Source organism: Mustela lutreola, chromosome 11 (assembly GCF_030435805.1).
Source record: "Mustela lutreola isolate mMusLut2 chromosome 11, mMusLut2.pri, whole genome shotgun sequence".
NCBI classification, from domain to species: domain Eukaryota; kingdom Metazoa; phylum Chordata; class Mammalia; order Carnivora; family Mustelidae; genus Mustela; species Mustela lutreola.
Genome location: NC_081300.1, coordinates 52276840 through 52292838, shown reverse-complemented (window position 1 = coordinate 52292838; position 15999 = coordinate 52276840). Strand labels below are relative to the sequence as shown.

Below are 15999 nucleotides of genomic sequence, written 5' to 3'. Positions count from 1 at the left end.
AAGTTGGGAGATTTTATTAATTATTCGCTAACTACAGAATGAATGAAAAAAAAATTCCTCATTAATATGGAAAGAAGCAGCAAGAAGAGGGTGGTGTAGCCACCAGAAGTGTGGCATCAGTGTGATTGGGTCAAATTGTGGCTAATAAGCCTTTTATGTAGAACCTGAAGGTTCTAAATCTGTGTATCAGCTTAGTTGGTCCTCAAAATGCATAAAGAACATGTTATCCAACGGTAGAGAAATGAGAGCATCCGCCTGACAGCCCCCCCGCAGCTGCTTCTCTATAACCAGACCACCCAGCCTCCTACCACAGAACCACCACAGAGCTGTGCCACCACAAAAATGAACTATCTGCCTTTCACTGGTGTTATAGACTCTAGAGTACTTGGGGAGGTGTGGAGAATGTTGCTCACATTCCATAATAAAGCACCATCCCACATGCTGATGGTAGAAAGTAGTTGGGTCTTCGTGACAGACAGATGGCTAGACTGACCCAAGTTGATTGTTTCAGGCCACGGTCGAGTCCTGGGTCAAAGATAAGATGCCAAAGAAGTCTGGTCGCTGGTGGTTTTGGCGTAAGAGAGAAAGCATGACCAAACAGGTAACTGACCTGGAAGAGGTAATTTTTTCCACAGGCTAAAAAGAAGTGAATCTTTGATTTATTCAAAAACTTTTTGCCACACACAAGAAAGTGAATTTGGGCTATTCTCTTAACAATATTAATAGTCCCCATTTTTGAACAGTGAGATGTAGAAATGCTATGCTACGTGCTTTATTTTGCCTTTCACCTTCACTGCAGCCTGATGGTATAGAAGCTTAAGCTCCCACTTTACAGGTAAAGAAACAGGTGCAAAGAGGTGACATCACTTGACCAAGCGCACAGAACTGGTGAGGGATGGAGCTAGGGTTTGACCATGAGTCCAGCCCCAAAGCCTGTGCTCTTTCCGCTCTGCTCACTACGTTACCTTCCAAAAAGAAGCAAGAGCTTGTTCTCCTCCCAAGGAGGAGATGGCAGTGGCAGTCGTATCAGTAACTTCTGTTCTGTAGTGTTCGTGTCCCTGGCACAGACATAATGAGTATAGGCCAGTTGTATTCTGTGACTTGAAATAGTGCCCTTTTGAAATTTTCACTTGTGGCTTTGTAGTAACAGCTTTTTTGCACAGCAGCATATGACTTCGGTCTCAGATTTCTTTCCTTTGGCACAAGTAGAAAAAGGCTGTTTCTTAAGCATTTTTAAGTTGTGGATTCAGAAAACCATTTTGTTCATTCCCTGAGAGTGCTGCTGATAAGTTTTTACCTGTCAGTCGCTGGGAGGGAAAAATTGCACATTGCTATTATTATCTTGTTTTAGCTGCCAGAGGCCAAGGAAGGGAAATCCGATGCGCCACCAACCAGTGACCTGGCATCGAGCACAAAGGAGCCAGCCAGTGGCAGGTGGGTGCTCTGTCCTTCCTCTGGGCTCATAACCCCTGGGCTATGTAGCCATTACAATCAAATTGATTTTGACAGTTATGTTTAATATTTAGTCAGAAATGTCTTTCTCTAATGGACAGTCATGACAGTAAGTGGCTTATTGGTGCCACTCAGGTAGCAGATAATAACTTTTGCTTTTCTAAAAAAAAAAGTTATCAGCTCAGAGGAGTAAACATACTCTGTACTGCTTTTTAAATGTCTTGCTCCATTCCTGGAGCTGTGGAATCAGATGCCTGTGAAATGGAGGCCTCTGGGAAAGGGATCTTGAGGAGCCTTAAGATGTGCTGTCTCTGGTCCCTCCTCCCTGGCTTTCTATCTGGTGCAAAAGGAAGATGCCAAGAATTTCAAGATGCACCTGGCCAGCTCAGTTGGTAGAACATGCAACTCTTGATCTCCAGGTCATGAGTTCTAGCCCCCCTACCCCACCTTTGGGTATAGAGATTACTTAAAATTAAATTTTTTTTAAAAAATTCCAAAATTGGTGTGGGTCCATTTCATTTCTTAGAAGTAGCAACCCTCTAGATATTTGGTTTGGCTGGCCCTGAAAGATGCCACAACTTATCCTCTTCTCATTCTCGCTGTTCTTATACTTCCTCAAACAGATTCTTTCCTTCTGCTCCAGCTCTTTAATTCAGGGGTTGGTCTAAGCCTGAGCATTCATTTTCTTGCTCTTTGCCCACTTTTTTTAAAGGGGTTATAGCAAATCTGTCTTAATAGTTTCTAAAATCTGTGTAAGCAATTATATTTTCTACAGTTTACATCTTTTGAAACGTCTGTTATCTTTTCAGTAAAGGTCAGTAGACCTAGTAGCATTCAATGGTCATAGCAGAAAATAATCAGTCATGGCCAGACTGTAACTGCTGGCTAGTCATTAGAGTTAGGAGGAGGATGGTCTTCTCACTTCATGGTAGGAATACTCCAGAAACAGAGGGAACAACTCTTCTCATCCCTAGAATGGATTTAGGATCTCTTCATCCTAAATGAAAAACTCTTCTCAGTGAAGTGCCCTGCTGCTTCTTAAGTAACTGGATTGCTGTTGAATAGGCCAGCTGAGAATGACTCATCAAGCGATGAGGGGTCACAGGAGCTTGAAGAATCCATCAAGGTGGACCCTGTTCCCACAGAGCCCTCAAGTCATGGCAGCACAACCTCATATAAGAAGTCTCTTCGACTCTCTTCAGATCAGATTGTGAGTTATGTGTGCTCCATGTGGATCCAGTTTATTTTAGTAGCTGTTTAATTAACCATGCTTCCTCTTCTGTCCACACTATCCCCAGCCCTGCACACAGGACATGGCGTGTGCTCGTAAACGCTCACACATGGTAGAACAGCATCTCCCTCCCCTGGGGACCACCTGGGGCACCTGGGACATGGCTTCTTCTACCACCCCAGACGTCCTAGTCGAATCTCTGGGAATGAGCCAAGGGATCTGTATTTTCAACCTGTTTCCCAGATGAGTCTTGTCCAGCCAGCCCATCACTGGGCCATACACTGTCTTTTAGGAGCCACAACAACAGAGAAATGCCATTTTCTTATTTAGATGCAGTTTCCTCTTTCCTGCTTGTTTCCCACTCCATTCCCCCTGTTTTCAGTTTGAAATGGTCTTACTATGCCCCAGGACTGTCAGGTATGGAGGAAGAGCAAAGACGTTTGGTTTCTTGGGGGAATCAGAAAAATCGCTTAGAATTCCAGAACGTCATTCAGGCAGTGGCTCCTTCAGCCTCTTCTGAGCAAGCTCTCCATGCTGTGCTCGGCAGGTGCATGCCTGTGCAACAGAAACCATCCTGCCTTGAGCTGAGGCCCTGAAACACTGGTGGTGGTGATGTAAATATTCAGACTCTGTTGTAAACTCTGTTTTCACCTGTTTTTTTTTTTTTTCCATTTTATTACAATAATCGTATTCATGTACTTCTTTCCATTCTTTATACATCCCCCTGTACACGTAAACACACACACACACGCACACACACACTCATATATTTAGGGATTAGGATCCTTTCTTCACTTAACATTATATTTTAGCAATCTCTCAATGACTATATATTACTAGAAACTGATTATTAATTGTATGTAATTCCATCAAAGTGATATCCCATTTATTTTATAAATTATCTATGATTTTCCTTATTCTCTTACTTTTTATAAAAGGCAAAACTGAAGCTCCAAGATGGCCCAAATGATGTTGTGTTTAGTATTACAACCCAGTATCAAGGTACCTGTCGCTGTGCGGGAACCATTTACCTGTGGAACTGGAATGACAAGGTCATCATTTCTGATATTGATGGAACAATAACCAAGTAAGCACGAGCCCATGGTAGGCAGCAGCAGTCAAGGCGTAGGCTGCTGTGCAGTAGTGGGTAGGATCAGGGGGATCCCTCCTTGGCCACTGTCTGGTGTTTTTAAAACTCCCTGCACTGAGACTTGCATGCTGAGGTCACATGTGGTCCCACGTGGTCACACACAGTCATTCTGTGGATGGTGAAGATGAATGGAGTCATACGAGTTAACATTGAAGATAACTTTTGGAAAGATTTAGTTATTTGGTCTCCAAGTTCTGGCATTAAATTTTTAAAAAGTAAGAAGGTGTTACGATTAGGGAGGAAGAAAAGAAGATATGTGGTTATAAATTATCTCTAAAAATGAACATCTGGCTTCTACTTTTAGAAGTTCCTTAGTGGGTGGCTGTACATGCAGGGGACTGCCTTGCTGATGCACAAGCCATGACAAAGTTGTGCCTATAGATTAGATTGTCCCTGGACCCTGCCTCTACCTAGTGGCTTTTAGCAGCTGGCATTGTAGTAGGAAAACACTTGGCTTTATGTGCTTTGTTTCTGATACCTTTTCCTATTTCTACCTTTTCAGGTCTGATGCCTTGGGGCAGATTCTTCCACAATTGGGTAAAGACTGGACGCATCAGGGTATAGCAAAACTCTACCATTCCATCAATGAGTAGGTATCCCCTCCCCCTGTGTCCACGTGCTCATGTAGCCTCACACAAAGAAAAGCATCAGCGACCGTTTCTGGAACATGAGCTGTGTGCTAGCCATTGTGTTACATGTCTCAGCCGTCTCCTCTACACCGCATAGTGCTGGGAGTTGCAGGCACTACCTGTATCTACAGTTCTAGCTATTCTGTAGTGGGGGGAGAGGGGGCTTTGCTTTAATTTAACAGGAGAGCCAGTTTTCATTTTTGGTTTATTATTTGGGTTTTTAAAAATCTGATTTCATTTTTAAAAAAAAAATAAATAAATAAATAAAATAAAATCTGATTTCACTGAGTAAGTAATGTATGCATGCATGAGGGAAACATTTCACCAATGTGAAATCCTTTCTGTTGGAGCAACAGAGGAAACAGTGCTGTGGCCTTTGTGGACCGTAGTGTGTATGAGTTAAATTGATTTGAAGACTCTGCCTTAAGCATTAGTTGAGAATGCCATAATAGGAAAATTGTGAGGTGTGATTTTGTTCCTTGTCTTACAGAGTGGTTTGCATTCTATAAATTGTCTTTATAAATAAGATCCTTTGCATTTTTCGTTTATGGCAGGTAATTTAAAGATAGTCCAAGATTTTTGTTCTGATTCTCATGGACTAGATGCTAAAGATACATCAATCTTACAAATTTAGCAGATTCCTAGTTACATATACCTCCATTTTCCCCCATGGTGTTTTCCATGGAAAATTGAGATCCTTATAATGCTAACTGCTTTCTTTATTAAATTTAAGAATTTTATTTCCACCATAAATGAAAGGAACTGTATTTGAATCTTTTAAAAGAATAGTGCTGCTTCGGGGTGCCTGGGTGGCTCAATCAGTTAAACATCTGCCTTTGGCTCAGGTTATGATCTCTTGGGATTGAACCCCACTTCAGACTTCCTGCTTATTAGTTGGGAGTCTGCCTCCTCTCTCACTCTGCTCCTCTACCTGCTTTTTAATGCATTCATGTGCTCTTTTCTTTTTTAAACTTTGCTCAAAGAATGTTGTTTTTTTTTTTTTTTAAGATTTTATTTATTTATTTGACAGAGGGAGATCACAAGTAGACAGAGAGGCAGGCAGAGAGAGAGAGAGAGGGGGAAGCAGGCCCTCTGCCGAGCAGAGAGCCCGATGCGGGACTCGATCCCAGGACCCCGAGATCATGACCTGAGCCGAAGGCAGCGGCTTAACCCACTGAGCCACCCAGGCGCCCTCAAAGAACGTTTCTAAACAGGACATGTTCTCTTTCAGGAATGGCTACAAGTTTCTGTACTGCTCTGCTCGTGCCATTGGCATGGCTGACATGACCCGTGGCTACCTGCACTGGGTCAATGACAAGGGCACAATCTTACCTCGGGGCCCTCTGATGTTATCCCCCAGCAGCTTGTTCTCAGCCTTCCACAGGTACCTCTCCTACGCAGGCTTGCATGCCCACCCACTCCATGGGAAGGGGTCTGATTGGTGGGGAGATTGGAAGTCAAACTCACTGTAAGGGTTTGTATATCATTCCAAGCTTCTGCATGTCTTGGTTCTTGGGCTCCCCCAGAGCATTTTAACTCTGAGCTCACCCAGTCCATATCAAACACTGTCCAAAAGAGTCAAGCTATCAAGTTTTCTCCGTCCCTAAACCCCATCACTCAGAATGTCGGTCTTTCTTGACTAGAACAGAAGGAGAAAGAGAGATGCCGGTTACAAAAGACTTTCAGAAATGATTGTGACCACTGAAGTCTTTTCAGGACCATACTACAGGGAGAACAACATTTCAAATTTGGTCATTATATTGGGTTTTTTGTTTGTTTGTCTTTGCCTAGGGAAGTGATAGAAAAGAAGCCGGAGAAGTTCAAAATTGAGTGTCTAAATGATATCAAGAATCTGTTTGCCCCATCTAAGCAGCCCTTCTATGCTGCCTTTGGAAACCGTCCAAATGTAAGTGTCTCCTCTGGGCTACACATTCTGGTGTTTTCAGAGGAGTATTTTTTAGGGTACAGCCCCGTCATGATTCTCAAACCAATTGTATAAGCAAAATGGATGTTGTGCGGAATAGGTTTTCGTTTTCTCTATTCTTAATTTCTGTTCTGTAGCTGGACATCTGCCCTAGAGTTTTGATGTATGAGAAAGGGCATTTTGCCGTTGTTTCTGTGGCTTTGCTTCCATCTCCTTAGGTAGTTCTGACTCGTGTTCTAAGTGGTTCTAAGCTGTGCTCTTGGATCCCGCCCCCAGAGAGTGCTCAGCCTTCCCTGATGCTTCTCAGCCTCTCCACATAGTCGGCCCTCCAGTTCCCGGTTGCAGAGGGTGTTGCTCTCTGGCCTCTGGCAGGCAGCAGGGCCCTACCTGCTCCTGGGCCCCGGCCTCTGCTCCACGCCCAGTGTTCTAACTGTAGTGCCCTTGGCTTTGCCTCCCCTTTTCAGTTTGGGTTTGCCCTGAGCTCACCTTCCGCAGCAGAGCTGCACTGTGCAAGCTCCACACGTTTGCTGTACACCATCTCCTGCTTGTGCAGTTCTTCTGGCTCACAAGGAACCAGAGAAGTATCTCTCAATGTCTTTTCTTATAATCGCGCTATTTAATGTTTTTTTTGTCCAGGATGTCTATGCTTACACACAAGTGGGAGTTCCAGACTGCAGAATATTCACCGTGAACCCCAAGGGCGAATTAATACAAGAAAGGACCAAAGGAAACAAATCCTCGTACGTATGTTCCTGTTACCCAGCCCACTGCCCATAGCCAGGGGTGAACCTGGGGACAGAGTCTAAGGATCAGCCCCGCTCCCACCCCCACCCCCCAATAGCAGAACTGTACCTGCGTTTTGGAGGCTTTCCTCTTTGCCTGGGTGTTTTTGCCTCTGTAAGAGCATCTGAACCAGGATCATTACAATCCTAGACTTCAAAGAGGGCCATGCCCCGGGAGGGGTTGGATGCCTTGCACTGAGGCCTCTTAGTAACTAACGTCACAGCACATAGTCCTGGGCTCTGACGTCACTTAAGGGTGACAGTTTGTGTGTTCTTCCCCAACCCCTTCTAGGTATCACAGATTGAGTGAGCTCGTGGAGCACGTTTTCCCGCTTCTCAACAAGGAACAAAACTCTGCCTTTCCCTGCCCAGAGTTCAGCTCCTTCTGCTACTGGCGAGACCCGATCCCCCAAGTGGACCTGGATGACCTGGCGTGACGTGGCATCTCCCAGGGAGGTCCTTGGGCATTTGCCCCATAGCAAGGGAAGGTGACCAGCACTTCTGGACGGAGGCCACTGGGCTACCCTCCAAGCCACAGGTGCAGGACAAGACATGTGTTGACAGCTGGACACCAGCAGGCACCAGGAGAGCTCCTGGAGCTGGAACTGTTGTCTTCCTTTTCCTTCCCAGGCCTGGCAGGGTTGCCGCTCGGAGCCCTGAGCAGGCAGGCAGGCGAGGAGCTTGGACCTGCGGTGGGAGGCCTAGGCTCCTATTACTGGTCATCCTCACACATGTGCTGTGTCAAGTGTGTGCTGGTGCTCCTTTAACTGAATAATTTAAAAGGAAGAAAAAAGCTTAAACAAAAGGGGACCAAAACATGTATAAAGTAAAGTGTTATAATTTCCACTGGGAAGTTGAGAGTGTTTCTCTCTAAATCCAGGGCTTTCTTTAGGGGATCAGGGTCCACTAAGCTGCTACAGGTCCAGTTAGTGATGTTAGTTCAAACCACCTGTGCACATTTCTTCCATGGGCTCTTCCTTCTCTGCCACCGTGAAATAGGATGTCTGCTCGGTGGGCTCCTCCAGGCAGGGGCCAGGGCCACTGACCCCAGCTCCACACATATGGGCTTCTGGGGACAAAAAGCCCCTTAGATCATTGGCTTCTCAACTGTGGCTAGCCTGTCGGTGTTGTCTTGGTCCCAGTCAGGACAGAAAGGTCTTGCTGGATGTGCTTGGAGCCTGTGGGAAGAGTACTAATGGTGGGAGTTGATTGGACAATAAGCAACAGCTCTGTTTTCAGGGAGGCCTTAGAAATGCAGATAGGCATTCGTGTGGGGTCCCGGAAGAGTCCTTTTCTCTGTCTTTCTGCCTTTAGCTTCTTCTCCCAGCCTGGTTGTAAGGCCGGGTGGTCTGAGCAGACAGCTTCAGGGGAGGGACTGCCCCATGAGCCCCTCCAGAACTGAGAGCCTGGGTGTTGACGGCAACCTCAGTGTGAGAATCCAGAGGACTGTCAGAGAGGAGGCCTCCATGTGTGCACAGGCCTTGGCCGGCAGGGAAGCACTCAGCCGGGCGCCAGAGCAGAGGACGGAAGCTGCGGATCCAGGTGCCCGCTGGGGGCGGCTTCCTCGCCCACCCCTGCTGGTCTGGGACTTGTGCTGCGGTGCTCTCCTCGCTCTCCTTGTTTGAGTTTGCCCCGCCCAAGTAATACGGACCTAAGATGGAGAAATGGGGTGGTTATTTTTCTAGGCTGGAGAGTTGGAAGTCCCTTTAGTTTGGCCATTTCTCCACGCACTTTTGTATGTGGAGACCGTGGTAGAGCCCCCCCGAACGCAGCTCTGTGGCAAAACACAGAGGCACGTGCTCCCAGAGGAGGACCAATGCGCGCTGCTTCCAGTGCAAACTTTCTGCCCTTCAGTAGTGCAAGGACTAAATTGTTTAAAGAGTTTATTTATGTATAGTAGGTTAGGCAAACTCGGTTATGTTTCTAGGAAATCTTTCCCAGTTAGTGACTTAAAATCCGAGCAGCGGTGCAGCTGGTGGGCTCTGAGACGCTGCCAGTGTATCCTCTCCACGTTCATTTTCCAGAAAGAACATGAGCTTTCTGTGCTGAACCTGAGCTTAATAGGGCTTCTCTGCACACATGTGGTACAGGAAATCTTGACCTTCTATAGTCCTCTTTAGGTTGTCTTTTAAAGAGTTTTTTGATTAGACTATTCATTTCCTTCGATAAGCTCTTCTCTGTGGACACACTGGCCTTCTGTAGGTCTGACCCAGGGGCCCAGGTCTCCCAACCCTGTGCTGAGGTGGGACAGGCCCTTCTGTCCTGGTGTCCGTAAGCACTAGACTTTGTTGTTTTGTTGCTGCAGATTGATCCAGTGGGTACATTTGCTAATTAACGTGAATCTTTTTCCTTATTTAAAGGAGTCCCTCTTGCTGAAAGTAGATGATTACTATCACTATAGTGTTAAAGTATTAAGTTTGTGCTAAAACCCATTGCCATTTGGTACAAATGACATTTGTTCTTTCTGTGAAAGAGAGTTACCCTCGAGTGTGTTTGTACACAGACCCTTCCAATGGTGAGTTAATGAAGAAGCGTTATCCCGTGCTGCTTGCGGTGATGGGCGGGATCACGGGATGATCGCAAGCAGATTGGGCTTTTCGAAGTCATTCTCTCGGTTGTTCCACTGGTGAAATGGCCTTGGCCCCTTTCCCTCTCTCCAGTTCAACCTGACTTGAGTATTTGCCTTGCTCCCCACGTGCTGAAGCTTCTCTGGCTGTGGTGTCGACATCTACGTCTCGGGCAGGCGTGAGGAAGTGCGCGTGTGGGCCCGGAGCATGCACACTTAGCCGCTGTGTGTGAGGACTGTTTGCTGTGCTCAAAACCATCTGCATAGTTTTCAACTGGAAAAAGAAAAAACTTACAGTGTGATGTCTGTCATAAAATGAAAGCTGCTAACGGTCACAGGGAGAACAGCTGAGGAACGACAGCTAGCTAAATGACCAGAAAGTGCCTGTGCCCATAGGAGCACATGTGGCCCTTCGGGACGATGTTCTTGAAGGTGCAGGCAAGACCTTTAAAGAGAAGTAGAAAGTAAATGCTTTCTCCTTTTGCTAGTTGGTGAAAACAAACTCTTCCAGGGAATTTTAGCATCTTTAAGTATCCTGTTTACTCTGGGAAGTCTTGTTTTCCCGTTTGAGAATATGCTGTGTTTAATGAAACCGGTTAAAAATTGAGTTTTTGTTTAAGTGCTCTTTCCAGGTGAAAACTGCTTTTTTGGTTTGTTTTGAAGGTAAGAGAGGGAGGGGGAAACTTTGTTGTTTTAATTTAATTATTACATTTAGACTCTGATGAAGTATTTGATTATTAGCAATGCCACTAATAAGTTTTAAGTTGTCAGAAATTAATTGTAAACATCAGTACAGTACTCTCAGTCATGGCAAAGACAGTTATCCTAAGATAAATGGCTCATATTTTGGTGCAGTGTTTAATGTTCAAAACAAGACGTTACAACAATAAACAAACGTAAACTGAATGCATTTGACTCCTTCCTTCAGAAGACATTTAAACCATATTCTCTGTACTCTTGCCAGAAAGTGATAATTTCCATAAATTAGCATTTTGATCTCTGCTGACACTAAAATTCATCTACAGAAAGGACCTCTTTTTGGTGCTTATTTTTATAAAACCTGACTCCAAAAGTGAGGCTACACTCCCAGGAACCAACCTCTCTTGCTTTGTAGGTTCTGCCAGAGAATGATTCATTCATACATATGTAATTCCTGGTGTGTTCTCCCTGGCATCCTCTAGGCTGGACTCCCCCACCAGCCCTCAGCCCATCAGGGGTCCCCCAAGAGGCCTGCTCAGAGCCTTTGCCACCCCACCTTTCAGGAACCCCTCCCTCCGGGTGAGTACCACTTAGCAGTTCTGATGTTCTCATCAGCCTAGGAGAGTCAAAGTGATCTTGAATCAAAAACCAAACCCCACATACTACTTAAGGAGTGTCTTCTTATTCCCTCAAATTGCTGGGCTCCACCAGCTGCAGCATGTGCTGGACAGGTATCCCAAAGCCACCCTTGAGAGCCTACTTTCATGTACAGGAAAGCTTGTCCTGTCCTGCTGCTTTGTCTTGACATGAGCGCAAGGTGAGGGGCCCTGGGGTTCTTTGGGGTGTACGTAGGGAACAGAAAGGATGCACTCGGAGGGAAGTTGACTGTAAAGGAGCCAGCTCCCAGTGCTTGGGGGTGAAGCAGCAAAGGCTCATCCCTGCAGCTCGTCAGGGTGCAGCCTGCCTTTTCCCTTCCCTTGATAGGACAGTGTAAGGGAAGAAAGAAGCGTGTTCAGGAAGTGAGTGCAGATACATGCGAAGGCGTGTTGTAGATGTGCAAGTGTGCGTTGGTTCTGTCCCTCTGATCACAGACACTCCTTTCAAACCACTCGTGAGAAACCGCAGGAAAGATGATAGGGCCACTGAGAACGCTCGATTAATGCACGGTTGGGGAAATAATTGCAGAAGGAGCCCTGATGTAGCTGTCATTCTATTTTATCTTGACGTAAACACAGGAGCTGCTGTGATTAGACTTCGTTTACCTTGCCAATCTTGGATACACAGAGCTGAAATTCATGTTTTTCAGTGAGTGAGGGTGCATTGAGAGAGGAGGACCACGCTTCACCCAGTGCTCTAGAGAACCAACCATGGAGCAGAAAGAGCAGTCACTGGCTCCCTTCTGTCTGGCCCCTGCTTTTCCAGCTGTTGAACATTTGTCCCCTTTGGCGCTAAGGTCTTTACAGGGGGTGTGAGGGAAAGAGGGCGAAAGTAGGTCCATGTGCCAACTGGGTTTTCCTGAAAATACTCCACTGCATTGGGGTTTTTTGCATGAGTCATTTCTAGGGCAGACAGACTCTGACAGCCACCTTTAGCCAATTCCCCAGCTATAGAAATGGGGAAAGACAATGCTCCCCCCCCCACCACCACCCTCAACTCCTGGACAGAGAGATCCAGATTTTAAAGTTCTAAAACCACAAACTGGCAGTTCTTGGTCACTTCTCCCTACCTGGAGTAAGGGAATGAGGAAGAAGGCTCCTGTCGGACATGTCCAGTGGCCACCCTGTTACCGCATTTGCAAGCAGTCCTGGAAGCTCACAGCATTTTTTTTATAGCATAAGAGTATCCAGTGGCTTGATCTCAGGCCCAGGAGACTTGTTTCTTTGATCCGCATCTTTCCCTGGGGCTCTAGGGGACTTTTCTCCCCTTGGGCTCTTGATCGGCCAACAGATTTTACCAGCCTGTTGAGCGGGGACCACCTGAAGCTAAGGGTCTTACGTCCTAGAGGTTTCTGTGGCTGCTGATAAAGGAGCAACATGCCTGGGTTTCCCTGGAACAGAACGTACTCTCCATGGGAAGATTCCTGCTTTTCTCTGATGATCTCAGCTTTCAGTCTGTGATCGGTTTTATGTTGCCTGGGAACCCGAGAATCCTTAAAGCCACATCTGCTGTGAGCTGTGCAGCGAACGAGCTCCTCAGCTCAGGCAGCTGCTGATTAGATGTGAATTTTAAGCATCCCCTGGAGGAGCCCCTCTTTAGCTGCAGGCCTCACGGGGGGCCTTGACCTCCAAACCCATCTGTTTTTGTTTTTGGGTTTTTTTTTTACAAGGAAAGAAAAAGCGTGTAGCTTGCATAGTGAGGGGTAACAATTAGATACTTGAGATTGATTTCTTCAAGCTTACTTTCTACAGCCATTTTTTAAAAAGTCAATTACCTTTCTGCTGTTTGCTTTTTAGCAACACCTCTCAATCCATATGGTACCAGACTTCAATAACTTACAGTGGTTTTACATCTTTATTGACACTCCCTGTCTTTGCACTTCACATGTACAGGTCATTCAAGGAGCCCCCCAGGCTGCTCAGTCTCCCGGGCCAGCCCGCACCACGACCCCCAGTCTCTGTGACAGCACGTGATTTCAGCATTTCAGTGTTTAACCTTCTCTCCTGCAGGCTCTGGGAATAAAGAATGTGGCCACGAGCCCATTGTTGCCAGCCATATCCCCTCTGCCCTGTAGCCCAGCAGCTCTCCCCTCCTGGCAGCAGGTCACACTCCGCAGGGGGCACCAGATCAGTCCCGTGAGCAGAGCTCTTGCGGACGCGGTGCCAGGGCCGGTGGCCGCGGGATAGGGGGGACCCCGCTTCTCAGGTAGCCGGGCAGAACAGGAGGCCGCGGCCAGGCACATGTGTCCTTGCCACCCACTGGGGACGCTCGGGTGTGTGGCCTCGGCAGCCCCGTCGGGCCTGGATCTTGGGGAAGGTGTTGGGATTTTTGCAGGAAACTAGACCAGTGCTCCATACATACAACAGAAACTGCATATATTAAGGCTTCCCAGTTCTTAGTGACTATCTTTCCCCAGCCACCCTAAAGGTGAGAAAGGAAAGGATATAAGAAGACCCCACTAAACGTGGAGTACATTTCGTCAAAGTCCGTGTGAGCCAACCGGCCCCCAGTCACCACGATGTTGACACCATCTCCTGCCTTCAAGTGCACGATGAGGTGGAACGCCCCAGGGCCCCCACAAGTGTGCAGAGCCCCCTGGGGCCGGTGGTATTCCAGGAACTCCCTCTTGTAGCCGGCTGTATGCAGCTGGGCCACACTGGCATTGGAGACCGACAGGACAGCTTCCACATACGCATCCCTCTCCGGCGTGAGGGTGGCCGTGATCAGGTAGCGCCCATCATATGGAGCCGTGAAGATGCCTGGGAGGAGGAAGGCAGATACTCATGGGACACCGTCACAGCACCTTTGGCACAGGCTGTCAGTTAACCCAGATTTGGGAGACTAACCATCTGTCCAGGACTGTCTCAGGAGAAAAACTGGGAGAGTTGGTCACCCAGCCCATAGAGGTAAGGTAGCCCTTTTCTATTTGCAGCTGCCCTACACCCACCAAGCAACAGACCCCCTTAGCTAGCACTGCTCTTAACAACAAACCCAGTCCTCATGGTGAGACCCCATCTTCTGCTGTAACACCCAGAAGAGAACAAATTCTACAAACCCCCCAGCATGTGGTACGATCACTGTAACCCCTCCAGCCAGAGCAGGCCTCAGAAGAACTTGCCCCTGCAGCCGTGCAGCATGCATGGAGACAACTACCCAGCCTTGCTGGGAGAGAGCTCAGACCCTCTAACGTTCCCAGCAGCAAGATACACCAGCCTCCATGGTGCTGTGTGTGCAGCACAGGTGTGGAGACACAAGGCCAAGGCCCAGCTTGGGGCCGGCTCCCACCTCCACCCGCCACCCAAGGTGTAGTGGAGCAGCAGCAGCCACCCAGATTCTGGTTGCCATTTGGGAGTTTTCTCCAGGATGCAAAGCTCCCCAAGAGCCACTGAGAATAAGCCTCACAACTTGTGTGCTGGGCCCCAAATCTACAAAATGGTTGAGTTGCCTCCTGAGGAGAGGGGACCAAAAAGAACCCACAAAGCTTGTGGGAGAGACCACAGCCAGCCCTCATGCAGAAGAGCCAGCCAGGCTGCCTGTCTTGGACCAGTATACAAGTGGCATCCACTCATGGCCAGATATAAGCCAGGTTCTGGGCCTGGGGAAGCAGTGCTCAGAGATACAGAGACGGCCTGAGGAAGAAGAGATGGATTTGTAGATGTACCATTTGCAAAGCGGCAACTGGCCCCAAACCCAGAAGAGTCGGAGCCCATCCGCAACGCAGGAGCAGCCACTTCCCATGGGCTGTGGGGAGGGGGCTGGACATGGACCCTGATCACAGGCCAAGAGTGACAGAACAGAGGGCCACCCTGGAGCTGAGAGGGAACCTCAGGGGCTGGGTCTTTACCTGCCCTGAAAAAAGAGCACATGCCAGGCTACCCTGCTGTCTTCCCAGCTTGTAAGGGTGAGTTCTCCGGCATTCCACAGTCTTCCTGAGGGGCACCTGGACCCTGAAAACAGACCTGGTCCCAGCACTCTGAGCCCATGGCCTCTTCCCTCGCTTGGAGACTGCCTGTACTGAATCCACATTCAGGATTCCCCAGAACTTCTTTTAATGAGGAACTGCTCAACAAGAAGATACAGTTCTGGGCTGGACATCCTGGAATGTGCCAGAAATGAAGCCACTGTGGACAAGCTGTCCCCACCACCAAGGCAGCATGGAGGGAGGGCCCCAGGAGGAGGCTGTACTTGCAGGGAAAGTAAAGGTCTCTGGAAGCTAAGATACGTCTCACACCCCAGCCTACTTCTGCACCTCAAGAGCAGGTCAGAAATACTGAGTCCTGGGGCCCCTGGGTGGCTCAGCTGGTTACCTGTCTGCCTATGGCTCAGGTCAGGATCTCAGGGCCCTAGGATGGAGCCATGCATTGGGCTCCCCGGGCTCAGTGGGGGGTCTGCTTCTCCTTCTGCCCCTCTCCTCATGCTCGCTCGCTCACTCTCAAAAATATTTTTAAAAAATAAGCAGCAGCAGAGTCCTGAGCTTGACTTCAACTGGCCTGGAGGACACCGAGTTCCATTTTTCCAAGTTTTGCAGGTAATTTTCATACTCAGTAAAACTTAAGAACCACTGTGGGATTTGTTAGTAGCCATGCGGGCAGACAGGAGGTGGAGGACTAAAAACTCTGCCATGAAGGAACCCCGTTTCATCTGCCTCCTCGTAACCTCCCTGAACTCCCACCTGCCATCATGCAGCTCCTCAGGGAAGACCCGTGGGGGTCCCTCAGCACGCTGGCGCTTGATGGGCTCAGAGACCGGCTACTCAGAGTCTGTGGCCTACTCAGGAAAGGCCGCCTGGCTGCTTGGGCCTCAGCACCTGCCTCGGGTCTCTGCCCTGACCTGTCCCGGGGACACCCAGGTACCTCCCTCCAGGCTGCCATGGGCTCGGCAGAGAAGTGGGGCCCTGACACGCTGGCCT

At 48.1% G+C, this 15999-nt stretch overlaps 2 protein-coding genes across 4 annotated transcripts in view; one reads left to right on the top strand and one right to left on the bottom strand.

Moving 5' to 3' along the window:
• LPIN2 (lipin 2) overlaps positions 1-10640 on the top strand; it is an 84675-nt gene extending 74035 nt beyond the window's left edge. For all 3 annotated transcript variants that reach the window (XM_059140777.1, XM_059140778.1, XM_059140776.1), the window contains exons 12-20: positions 512-601; positions 1352-1434; positions 2518-2662; positions 3622-3770; positions 4336-4422; positions 5694-5846; positions 6254-6368; positions 7023-7126; positions 7461-10640. In XM_059140777.1, coding sequence (XP_058996760.1) covers positions 512-601; positions 1352-1434; positions 2518-2662; positions 3622-3770; positions 4336-4422; positions 5694-5846; positions 6254-6368; positions 7023-7126; positions 7461-7605 — 1071 coding nt within the window. In that variant the 3' untranslated portion in view covers positions 7606-10640. The remainder of the gene's footprint in view (positions 1-511; positions 602-1351; positions 1435-2517; positions 2663-3621; positions 3771-4335; positions 4423-5693; positions 5847-6253; positions 6369-7022; positions 7127-7460) is intronic.
• A 2285-nt stretch (positions 10641-12925) lies between these two features.
• The window catches only part of EMILIN2 (elastin microfibril interfacer 2), a 55470-nt gene continuing 52396 nt past the window's right edge, over positions 12926-15999 (bottom strand). Inside the window, exon 8 of the mRNA XM_059140775.1 lies at positions 12926-13849. Coding sequence (XP_058996758.1) covers positions 13512-13849 — 338 coding nt within the window. The 3' untranslated portion in view covers positions 12926-13511. The remainder of the gene's footprint in view (positions 13850-15999) is intronic.